We start from the raw sequence: 12553 nt of genomic DNA on the forward strand, positions 1-12553 counted from the left end.
TTGCTTGGCTTTCAGAAATTCCTACTGGTGATGAGGCTTGCTGTGCCTAATGCTGTCATTTACTGTGCAGAATGCCTGGATTGCTTCACTTTCTCTTACTAAAATCTGGATTTATCTGAGGGGGTTTTAAAGCAAATGTATGTTCAGATGTAAAATTGGTACTTTTTTGCTACTTTTATTCTTTTTTTTGTGGCAGCGTGGTCAGAGGTTGGGTCCTCCTGGACAGAGTGATCTCAGAACATGCATCTGGTCCTTGTTTGACCTTGTCATTCCAGAGAGTCCCGTGGTGTGACATGCCCATGGCGCGTTGTGAGGCTGCTGCTGCCTGACTGGCTCTGAAATACTCACCTGTGGCTGTTCTGAGCCCTGTGCTGGTGGTGCCCATCTCACCGCACAGCTCATCCCTAAAACCACACCAAGCAGGCTTTGAGGGGGATGCGTTAATTTTTTAATGCTTGCAGAAAAAGCCCTGTGGCTTTGCTGCTGCTGGTGGCTCTGAAACAAAATAAACAGGAGAGTCCCAGAGTCAGAGCACCCTTCCCAAGACCCATAAAGTACCATCTTTTCCTTTCTTTTTCCTTCAGTGTTCCATGACTGAGTGGTGGCCTGTTAGTGAGGAGCTTGGCCACAAACTGATTTAGCAGATGCTGTGAGGACTCCCTGCACCTCTTACAGACTGGGAAATCAGCCCTGGGTTCTCTTGAAACTTTAATTTCAGATATTCTCCTCCTTCCTCACTAAGTACTGCCAGCTTTCCTTGAGATTTGAGGAGCTAGGACTGGTGAGATTCATCTGCTGGTTGCCTTGACAAACCAACAGATTCACATTTCCTCCCTTGTCAGGGTGGAGCACACCTGGCACAGGTGGTGTTTCCCCAAGTGACGCTTGATAAAGGAAATGTGAAGCTAAGGTGGAACTTCCTAAATATCCTGTGTGGTTCCTTAGGGGAATCTGGACATTTGTTTCTCATACTGACATCCTAAATGCTGAAATGATTTTAGACAGTTGTCTTCATTCCGGTGAGTCTTGTGGGAGCACTCACAAACGATTTGGCCTTTCGGTTTAACTCATTTTGAGCAACATCTACACACGAGTAGCTGCTCCTTTATGGTGAGTTCCTTTGTTCTCTTCCATCACCTCCCACTCCACTTTGCCCCTGCTCAAAGGTGACCTGCAAATGACTTTTTAGAAGCTGGGCTTGCTACTCTCTTTAGTTTCATAATGATGTGTGAAACTAGCCCGAAAGGCTTGAAAACGCTTTCCTGCACTTTTTAAAACTTCATGTCAACTCTCATCTAATTTGGATTTTTTGCTATAGGGCTTGTGGGTTATTCTCAAGGTATTTATTATTAGCTCTTGCATCTTAATTCAGTGTGCAGACCTGAGGAAACCAAAATATTAATTAGTAATGAAAATGAATCAAAGTTAACAAACTGAAGCCTTGAAACAGCCTCAATAAATCCCCGCCTTGTTTAATTGCCTAAATTTCACTTATGTGATGGCACAACTTTCATAGGTTTCTCCCTCCTCTCCCAGTGACTTCGAGCCAAGATGTCAAACAAAGCAGAAGGTGAAAATAATTGCTTTTTTCTTCAACCTTCCCCAGACCCTTTGTGCTCTCTTCACTCATTCTCGTCTTTGTTAAGGAGCTGTGTCAGGGCTCCTGTTTTGCAGTGAGTCACCCTGGGGAGGCTGAGCATGGGAATGACATCAGGAGTTCAGAGGGGTCGGGTGACAGATGACCAGGGGCTTAGGTAAGGTGGTGACAGTGACAGCCAGGTTGGCTTTTCTGTCAGCTCCTGAAAAAAGCCTTGCAGGTGAAACCAAGAGTAGAAGCCACACGTGACTCTTTGTGGAAGCTGTTTTTCCAGCCTGCCTGGCCCTGGAGCTCTAGGTTTACCTATGGGTTTTGCTGCTGCAGGGATGTGCTCAGTGATGCCTTCAGTGTTCTCAGGCACAGGCAGTCGTTTTGAGCTTGTAAATCTTGGTTTTCTACTAAGGCCAGACAAACGCATCCTTCTTTCTACTGAACTTCTTAAAGATTTCATTTTTCCTCTTTGGGCTGTCGCCATCAGTGCCTGGAGTTCGGGTGATGCCTCTCCTCTCTGCTGCTTGCAGCGTGTTGCAGTTTGAGTTCCTTCCAATGAGCGAACAGATCAATTTCCAGCATCCTCACATGGTGTTTCCTCACCTCTGTCTGCAACTGGAGCCATTGTTTTACCTGTGGTTTGTCCTTTGTGACACGATGGGGCTGATGGAGCAGAGCCTTCCCAGATTGCATCATAATTCCTCCTGAATTCTTATGGAAAAGATAATTTCTTTTCTCCTGCAGGCACAGTAATTTGTTTCCTTGGTAGAGCAGCTGCTTTAATTAATGGGCCTAGGCTGATGCAAGCCACTGGAACCTTGAGCTAAGGGATGGGAGATTTTTTTTGCCTTAAAAATCAAATTACTAGAAACAGTTTGGCTTTTTCTAATTGCTGCTTTTATAAATATTCATTAAAATGTTTTCCTTACAATACAACCCTTTGGCTTGTTTCTGTTCCCTTGGTATGACATTTGCATGCACTTAATATAGAAGGTGAGGCAGAAGCAGTGAGGATGGTGAAATGTTAATTTTGTTACAGATAACAGCGCTAAGCTGCAGAACTACACACTCCAGCAGCTTAACCCACTTTCTCGAGGGATAATTTCCTAAATAAGGCCCTAAAAATGAAGGTAGAAGCTCTCTGCAGCTCCGTTTCTGTGAGGGATCCACAGATGGCCGTGGGTTGGTAAATTGGGAAGTCGGGTTGGTAAATTGGGAAGCAGAAGAGTTTGGGAACTGATCATGAGGATGCTCAGAATGGATTTCTAGCTACATGCTAAATCTAAAAGTGCTTCCAGATCCATTTTGGGACACATTAGTCACATTTTTCATAGCTACACTTGTATATCAAGCAACCCAAAAGAACATTTGGATGAAATTAGGGAGATTAATTTTCTACTCTACATTCTCTACCAGCATTAGGATTGTTTCAAACTTTGGTTTCAGTTTACCCCCATCTGTTTTTCCTTGTGTTTTATGGTGTAGTTTTCTGCTATGCAATAGAAAATTTTCTCTTCCCTGTTCCATTTGTGTTTTATTTTTGGCCATTGTGTTCTATTTATATTCTTTTTTTGCCATGTGAAGTAGCTCTTTTCTGCTACTATTACTTTTTCCTGAATCCTTTCCTTAAGGAATCCAAGCTACCTGTTGGTTAGAGTTGGCAAAATCGATGTATCCAAATACCTGGGAGAATTGGGAACTTTTACCTCTTCCAGCCTTTGAGGCACCTCAGCCTGTGGTGGATGTTTCTGAGCAGTCCATCCTTCATCCCTCACTTCAGAGGAGTACAAACAAGGTGCTAGAATCCCTTTAATTCCGGTATTTTTAATTGTGATTGAGGTGCCTCCCAACATGCCGTGGCTCTGATGAGGAGGTGTTTTGAAATTGGACGTTGAGTTAGCGCTGTCTCACGTGAGCCTTGGACAGGAGATGAAGCTCAGGAGCAATTTGAACCAGCTTGAAGGCGTTCGGGCTTGGGTTTGCATCTTTAATTGGGCCTTATTCTTGAGCCTGCTGAGGGGGACACTGGCTGATACCTTAATTAAACACATGAAGGACTGGAGAGTTGCTTTTGGTGGAATAAGGATGAAAGCTCTGAGGTGCTTGTTGGAGCAAGACAATGCAAAATACTCATTATTTTACTTGCTTATCAACAGGCGTCCATTTAAACAGAGACTGTTACTGCAGCAAAATTCCTACTGACTTCAATAAAATGCACTGACATTGTAAGGACTTCATAATCTTTTGAGTATTAACAGATGGTCACTGCTTGCCTGAAACAAAGTTGTTGGGATTTTTTTTTTTTTTTTTTTTGGTTTGTTGATCACCGCAGGTATCTGGAAACCGAACAGACTTTGCCTTCTGGAAATCAGACCTGACTGTGAAACAAAGGGGGTTCTTTCTCCTTCCTTTTCCTTGCTACGCACTCTTTAGAGAAAATATGGAAAATGTAAACTGGTTTCTGGTGTGTTTTATCAGAAGTCTTTGGTGATCAGCCCGATTTGGTGCAGCGAGCCTTGCCCTGGAGGGGTGTGCTTGAGGCAGCACCAAAAGCCAGTGGCACCAGCAACCTGACTGAACAGAAACCCAGCAAGGGTCTTGTTGACCCTGTGCTTGGAATTGGAATTCTGCAGTGCCAGCAGTACCCCAGCCATGAAGGAAAGCAGTTTGTCTTTGCTGCTGCCATGGACTGAATGAGCGGAGTCTCAACTGTTTGGAAAATGTTCCTGTTAACAGTTTTTCTTTTGTGTATTTGTCAGTTTATATATTAGTTGCAGTTGTACTTTGCACAAACACTAATTAGACAGCCATCAACACTCAGGGCCAAAGGCTTACTAACAATGCAACTGTGATAGCAGTGTCTTAATTGGTTGAGTATAATTGTCATTAGGCAACCATAAAGACATCTGGGGCTCTGGAGAGAGATCAGCCTCCCCCTCCCCCTCTTCCCCAAATTTGTTCTGGCTATTGCTATGCAGCACAGTGGAGCTTTTTCAGATGAGATTCTGTGTTTTGACCAGTTTCCTGATGTTTTTCTCCTTATGAAATCGTCTGCCTCTTCAGCACCACTTCATTAGAACTGTGCCCAGCCTCCAGCTCTGCTTCCTCCCACATGTGCTCTGCTCTCCACCACCTGCTTCCCAGACATTCATCGTGGGGCAGCAGCAGCTTTTAACCCCAGCTCCTTCTGCTTTCACTCATGGGAGAGGGCACGAGCATAATGTTCATCTCATTGGGGCATTACTGCCAGTAAAAGGTAGTCACAATGCTTTTGGTTAGTGACTAGGTGTTTTTATTGTATACGAATTTAATTTCCCCCAATTTTTCTGTCATATGCATTCCACCTATTGTTGCTCCATTTCAGCAAGGCTTTGATGCATCTCTGTAAAGCTTAAGCTGAATCTCCAGGCTAATTTTTACAGCTAGATCCAAATCTGGCCAGAATTGAGGAGAATCTCAGAAATGAGAATCTGGCTGGTTGAGGAGAAGTATATTTAGAAAGATACAGCTTGTCTCTTCTCCTGCTGCTGCTTCTCATGTGTCTATACTGAAATATTCCAAAAACAAGGGCAGAGTGGAATGTGAGTCCATCAAAGGAGCTGAGTTACTTGGCTGGAGAGACCCTGTTGAACATCAGAGAAGGAAAAATGTGTCTGTGAGTAGGGAGAGCTGGGAGCCAGGTGTGGTATGGATGGCAGGAATCAGGGAAGGGGTCTCAGGAGAGGGGCAGATTGGCCTTGTGAGCAACAGGCTGCTTGTTGCTCCCTGTTCTGCTCAGGAGAGCGAGACTTTGGACAGCCTTTCTAAATGAAATGAAGCAGGTGTGGTCTCTAATGTGGGTTGTTTTAGGGTTTGGGGTTGGGTGGTTTGGTCTGCTCAGTGCAAGTGGTATCAGGTGTTGGAGTATTTACCTGCCACTGCAATAATCAGCTCATGGCACCCATCAGGGGAGAACAGCAGCAGCTGAATGCTCTTGGTGTCAGAGCAAATAGGATGTGATCGTTGTATTAAACAGGAAGGGAGGGTTGAGTTGGTTTGGGTGTTTTTTCACTCCAGCAGAAAGCTAGGCGGGCATTTCATTGCCATCTTGGTAATAAAAATAGAAATCCCTGACAGTGGGTTTGGAGTGCTGGGCTCGTTCTTGGGCGGGACTTGCATCTTGGGGTATTTCATTGAGTGTTCCAAATGAAATTTTCAGGGTGAAATGTAAAAGTTGTGGTGGGAAATGAATAGAAATCTTGAAATTATCTAGAAATAATGGAGTGTGTTCCTCTCTCCAGCCATCTCTATTGATAGGGCAGATTTGCCAATTATCTGCAATAAAGCAGCCTTTTTATATTTTTTTACAGCGAGGCAGTGCTTTAATAGTTTAAAAGCCTGTTGTTGTGGCTACAAATTGAAAGTGTGGTGCTCTTTACAACAGCTTTTTTTTTTTTTTTTTTTCCCTTCTGAATTGGATTCATCTGTGTTTGAAACTCTTCCAGTTCCGTCCTGGTGCAGGCCCAGTGCACACTGGAAATGGGCAGTGGAGGAGCTGGTTTATGTCTCCCATTTCCCCAGTTCCCTGGCCAGACCTGGAGCTCCTCTCGTTTTCCCACCACAGTCTTGTGGAACATCTCTCCCAATCCTTCAGCTTTGCTGCATGAGACTGCACTGGGAAGGATGGGAATGGTGAGAAATAGGGGAGAAGGGGTACAGGCAGCCTTAGGAGGCTTCCTGAGCACCCTCTCCTGTGCTGGCACTGCTGGGATTTCTGCACGGCCGCGGGGGAGGTTTGGTGGGCTCTTGCAGGGTTCTCCTGGCACGTGGAGTCTCCCTGGTGTCTGTCACTGCAGGGAGCACCACGGCCAGGATGCTCTCAGGGATTGTTGAGCACTGTCACAGCCCACTGGGCACAACTGGACAAACTCTGGTGTCCTGCAGGTCGTGCCAAGGGCTGGGAGAGCACCTGTGGGTTTTTATCTTTTCTGTTAGAGCTGGGATTAAATGCTCGAGGGACGTTGTTTTGTGTTTGGGCTCAAATGTTTATTAATTCTTACCTATAGTACAGTCTCTCAAGCTGTGAGTTCTAGCTAACAAAGTGAAAAATGGCTCTGTCTCTAGCTCTTTACAAGGTCTTTTAAGAATAAACTGTCCAATAGAGAAATGACACCTAAATTATGTTTACTTTTTACCCAATAACCAACCACCCCTGGCCCGCCATGCAGATTTTTCTATCCAGTTACAAGATACCACCCAAACCCATGAGGAAGAAGGTGAAAAAGAAGGCCTGACCTATGCCCTAAACCCTCCATCTTGCTTTATATGTATATTACCATATTCTAAACCCTTAATTCTTTAAGTTTTCCACCCTATGATATCACACACTTCTATCCAAACTCCACACCCACAATCCCAGTGCTGTCACTCAATTTTGGAAGCTTTTCCATGGCCTCAGGTTGAATGTAGTGTTTTCTTGGGGGTCAGTGCCTGTCAGCACAGAAAGTCTGGAATTCTCAGTGCCCAGGGTTCCAACAAGCACCATGGCACAGGAGTGGGAGCTCTCCAGCATGACCTGATCCACCAGGGAGTGGAGGAGGAGGCTGCAGGGTGAGCTGATGCAGCTCCTGCCCACCACTGACACATCAGAATTCATGTCAAATCGATTTCAAACCAATGGCCAGAAGTGTTTGGTGGTGCTGCTCCAGTTTGTGCTTGGCTTAGAGGCGGTTCAGGTGGTTCTTTGTGAACTAAGAATGGAACAAACTAAATTTTGACTTGATTGAATTCTGAGGTAAAATTAATGTAAGGATTTATTGAGGTCCTGTGATGTTGGAGCTTTAATTCCAGGATTGCAGTCACTGCATTGTTGTTTTTGGTGGATCCCTTGAGTTCCAGGCTGGGTAGGGAAAAGAGATGCAGTGTGCCCTGAGAATTATCCTGCCTTGGGTCTCTCCTCTTCTGCCATTTTCTCCATCTCTGTCTTTCTTTTTACGTCTCCAGCCTGGACTGTGTGAGAGCTACACTAGGAGGAGATGCTGTTCTTCCTTGTTTATTTAGAGACAAAAACAAATATTATGTCACTGAGTTCTGTCCAGTCTACCAGTGTTTTATGTCTCCCCTGAAACTCACTTTTCAGTGACAAGAGAATTTTGGCTTCCCTTGGGAGGAATTTGCTGCTCTTGGCAGTCAGGAGAAGCTCGAAAACATGACCCCAACCAACCCTAACATAAGGAAACAAAGATCAGCTCAAAATTAAAATGTTTCCAAAACAGTGTGTGCCTCTTGTTGAAGGGGACTGCAGCAGCTCTGTGCAGTCACCTGTCCTGTTGTGGTTTATCTCCAGATTTTGAAGCAAAATGAGCCCTTTCTGGTTTTGCAAGCTGAAGAGATTTGTTGTGACCTGATCCACGCTCTGTGTCCAATCCAACGTGAAACATTTTGCTTTGGGGAAGCTTCTTTCTTGGTCTGTTCTTCTTAAATTGTGCTGCTGTCAATTGGAAATGAAAGCAGGATTCAGAGGGGGTTTGGGTTTCTTTTGCAGAGGGAGGGTAAGGGAGAAGTGTCCCACCCTGTTCTCTCATTTCCCTGTAAGGCACAGCAGAGGAGGCAGGTGACAAGGACACGTTCCCTCTCTTCCTGATCAGTGCAGGGAATTAATGTGCATCTCTCTCTGCCTGACAGATTTCAGCACCCCCCTGGGCACTTTAATTCCTTCTGTAAATTGTAGCCTTTTCACCAGGACATGTTGGGAATGATCTGCTCCCAGTACCAGGAGCCCTGGGCATGGCGCTGCATTTCCAGAGAACTGGAAAACCTGAGTGCAGCTCCCACATCTCCTAAACCTTCCTTTCCTGCTTTTTCTGTGTAATTAACTGGCTTTTTCCTCATAAGCACAGCCAGATTCCCAACTACCAGACCTCTGAGGCTTGTAAGAATCATTCTTACATAATACTTCTCCCCCCAAAATCAGGATGTAACAACAAAGATGACAGAGCAGGAAGCAGCTTTGATTTTCCAAAAGAATCCAAGTGTCAGCTTTGCCAGAGGAGGACATCTGACAGTGTTAATTATCACAGTTTTGTCAAAACTGGCCCTAAATAATTATTGAACTGTGGTCTTTGACCAGTTGTAGAAGCCTCTCTGCTTTTTCTGTCATTTTTTTTGCCTTTTAAAGTCTCTTGTGTGGGCATAGATGGCCCAGAGCAGTTTATCCATTGTTTGCTGTGTAAAAACTTTCATTCAATGATGTAGTCAATATTATCTGAAAAGTTCAGTTCTGTTTCTTTATTTCCTCATTGACAGGCTGTTAAACTACAGTCTTAGTGATATTTTAGTGAGCCTGCTGCAAAAAAGGAACCACTGCCTTAATTCTAAAGACAACACTTAGTCTAATTAATTAATTAATTAGTCTTCAGAGATGTAAGTAAATTGATCTGTTGAGACATCAGGAAATTTCTTCTATAAAAAGAAATTTCTTCCTATAAAGAGCAGTAGGTTGGGTGGGTGCCTGTATGGACACAGATAAATGTTTAACACAACCACCAGTCTTGAAAGACTGAAAGGAACCAGTCTGAATTTTTGCCACGATGTAATTTAGACTTGTTCCTGATTTCCTTTTTCCTTTTGAGCCTGGCTCTCCTTGTGTGCTAGTTGCAAAGTGAATATTGATAGTGGTAGCTCTGTTATGTAGGTCACAGAATCACAGAATGAAAAGTTGGGAAAGACCTTTGAGAGCGCTGAGTCCAACCTGTGACCCAACAGCTCCTCATCAACTAAACTATGGCACTGAGTGCTACATCCAGTCTTTTTTAAAACATTTCTGACTCCACCACCTCCCTGGGCAGACAATTCCAGAGCCCAGTCACTCTTTCAGTGAGGATTTTTTTTTCTGATGTTTAACCTAAACTTCTCTTGGTGCAGCTTGAGGCTGTGTCCTCTCATTCTGTCAGTGATTGCCTGGGAGAAGAGATCGACCCTCCCTGGCTACAGCTTCCTGTCAGGGAGTTGTGAAGAGGGATAAGGTCACCTCTGACCCTTCTTTTCTCCAGGATAAGCAACCCCAGCTCCCTCAGCCGTTCCTCACAGGGCTTGTGTTCCAAGCCCCTCACCAGCCTTGTTTGCCCTTCTCTGGATGCATTCAAGAGTCTCAACATCCTTCCTAAACTGAGGGGCCAGAGCTGGACACAGCACTCAATGTCCATCCTGAACTGAGGGGACAGAGCTGGACACAGCACTCAGTGTCCATCCTGAACTGAGGGGACAGAGCTGGGCCCTGCTCTCAATGTCCATCCCAGAGCTGGACACAGCACTCAGTGTCCATCCTGAACTGAGGGGACAGAGCTGGACACAGCACTCAGTGTCCATCCTGAACTGAGGGACAGAGCTGGGCCCTGCTCTCAATGTCCATCCCAGAGCTGGACACAGCACTCAATGTCCATCCTGAACTGAGACACCCAGAGCTGGACACAGCACTCAATGTCCATCCTGAACTGAGGGGACAGACCTGGACACAGCACTCAGTGTCCATCCTGAACTGAGGGGACAGAACTGGACACAGTACTCAGTGTCCATCCCAGAACTGGACAGAGCACTCAATGTCCATCCCAGAACTGGACCCAGCACTCAGTGTCCATCCCAGACCTGGACACAGCACTCAATGTCCATCCTGAACTGAGGGGACAGAACTGGACACAGCACTCAGTGTCCATCCTGAACTGAGGGGACAGAACTGGACACAGTACTCAGTGTCCATCCCAGAACTGGACACAGCACTCAGTGTCCATCCCAGAACTGGACAGAGCACTCAATGTCCATCCCAGAACTGGACCCAGCACTCAATGTCCATCCTGAACTGAGGGGACAGAACTGGACACAGTGTCCATCCCAGAACTGGACCCAGCACTCAATGTCCATCCCAGACCTGGACAGAGCACTCAATGTCCATCCCAGAACTGGACCCAGCACTCAATGTCCATCCCAGACCTGGACAGAGCACTCAGTGTCCATCCCAGAACTGGACCCAGCACTCGAGGTTCAGCCTCAGCAGTGCTGAGTACAGGGGAGGAGTCAGTGCCCTGCTCCTGCTGGCCACACCATTCCTCGTCGCTCCAGTTTCAGTTTACCTGCTTGCCTTGATAGACTGTGGCACCAAGTTGAATAAATGGGACTAAAATGGGCAAAGCTGCTGGTTTTGTGCACAGGGGACTGGGGGAGGATGGGTCTGGGTGCTGTTTTGAACCCTTTCTCGTTCCTTCCTCCCTTGTGCTGCCGTGGGGTGACCTTGCCCTTGTTTTGCAGGTACACCTCAGGGGAGGTGAGGCTGTGGGACACCCGCACCTGGGACTACACAGCCCCCGTGCTGGCAGCAGTGGCGGGCCCTGGAGGGGCTGGAGCCCCGCCACACGTCTCCTTTGTGAGGATAAACAGCTCCCTGGCCGTGGCAGCCTACGAGGACGGTGAGCGACCACGACTCTCCTCCCTATTAAAAACAACAGCAACAGGAGAAAAAAAAAAAAAAAAAAAAAAGAAAAAAAAGGCTTTACAAAAATGAGGCAGCTGTGCTCAGCTTTTTGTGTGTCTGTAATCCCGTGTATCCACACACACGCACACACGCTTGCTTTTATGTGAGAAAGTTGGCCAATAACCCTAAATGCATTAGGAGGCATTGGAACATCGCACCCATTAAAACTGAGCTTTAATTCCTACCGGAGCTGCTGCACAAAGCTGGAGTGCCAGGCTGTAGTCCAGCCAAGCTATCTTAAGCAAATAACTTGTTTTGCTATAAAAATATTAAATATTCTTCCACCAGCCTTCTCCTCTGGCCAAAAACTCCCTTGGGGTGCTGTGGAGCTTTGTTATGGGGGTGCTGGTAAACTTGGATGTCTGATTAATCCTCGTCCCTCTCGCTCTCGGCGTGGTGTGTGGATGCACTGAAGTGTTGGTTTGCAGTGCTGGGTTGTTATTATATACTTGGATTTAAAGAAACGAAAGCTTTGACCTGATATTTAGTGAAACCCTCATAAAATCTGGGTTGTGTGCATTGTTTTAAATATCCTTAGAGGGTTTCTATAATGGACAACAAGAGCCAGAGACCAACGTCTTCTGGATGTGGGAACAGCAATTAAAAAAGTCAGGTTTGGACAGTGCCAGCCGGCTGGGATCCTAAACTGAGGGGCTCAGGCAGGACTCAGCTCCCATCATCTTTCTTTAAAATGTATCATTTGATACTTAAAATGTCTCCTTAGGTATAAATAAAGAATATTTGTAAGTTTAGAGAGCTTTGTACACGTACTGTCTTTGATCCTGGCATTTCTACGTGGTGGAAACAAAACAGAAGGTGGATAATCCAAACAAAATCCCTAATCCATACTTTTATTTTAAAAGTAAATTAAATGCTTTGTGTGTTTTAAGATTCTCAACATCCTTAGCTGTTTTTCTACCTTGGATCACGCCAGGATGATTTCCTGTGGGTAAAAATTGTTAATAGGCAACATTTTCTGACAAGAGCAAATCTGATGTCATTAATACTATTTACTCGAGTCACAGGAAAATTATAACACAGGTTTAAGTGCTGGCTTTTTTTCCATTGTGCCAAACAATGGCTAGCGGAGGGTCTTTTGTTTGTTTTCTAGTTTCCCACTGACTAATCTAATAATTTGTCTGGGTTTTTTGCCTGTCATATCCCTCGCTGTCAGTGCTGTGACTGAACTAGTTTGCATAAAGCTCAGCGTCTTTTATTCTTTTGGGTAGAAATTTTAATAGGCTCTGTGATATGGCAGTTACTCTGATTTGAGAAGCCTTGGTCAGAATAGATTAGTTTCTATGGGAATAGGGAAATAAAAAGACCCATTTTAGCAGTGTTTACTAACCGCAAGCCGAAAGCACGTATTTACAGTTTGGTGGAGAGAGTTATTTTAAATTTCGGGGAGGGAGCGGACGCCTTTGAAGATAATGCGTTTGATTGTTCTTTGTTGTACTTTTCCA

General features: G+C 45.3%; 1 protein-coding gene across 1 annotated transcript in view; it reads left to right on the top strand.

Annotated features, from left to right (window-relative positions):
* FBXW8 (F-box and WD repeat domain containing 8) overlaps positions 1-12553 on the top strand; it is a 53505-nt gene that overhangs the window by 14625 nt on the left and 26327 nt on the right. Inside the window, exon 5 of the mRNA XM_040081011.2 lies at positions 10868-11025. Within this exon, the coding sequence (XP_039936945.1) occupies positions 10868-11025 (158 nt within the window). The remainder of the gene's footprint in view (positions 1-10867; positions 11026-12553) is intronic.

The sequence above is a fragment of the Hirundo rustica genome, chromosome 17 (assembly GCF_015227805.2).
Source record: "Hirundo rustica isolate bHirRus1 chromosome 17, bHirRus1.pri.v3, whole genome shotgun sequence".
NCBI lineage: Eukaryota > Metazoa > Chordata > Aves > Passeriformes > Hirundinidae > Hirundo > Hirundo rustica.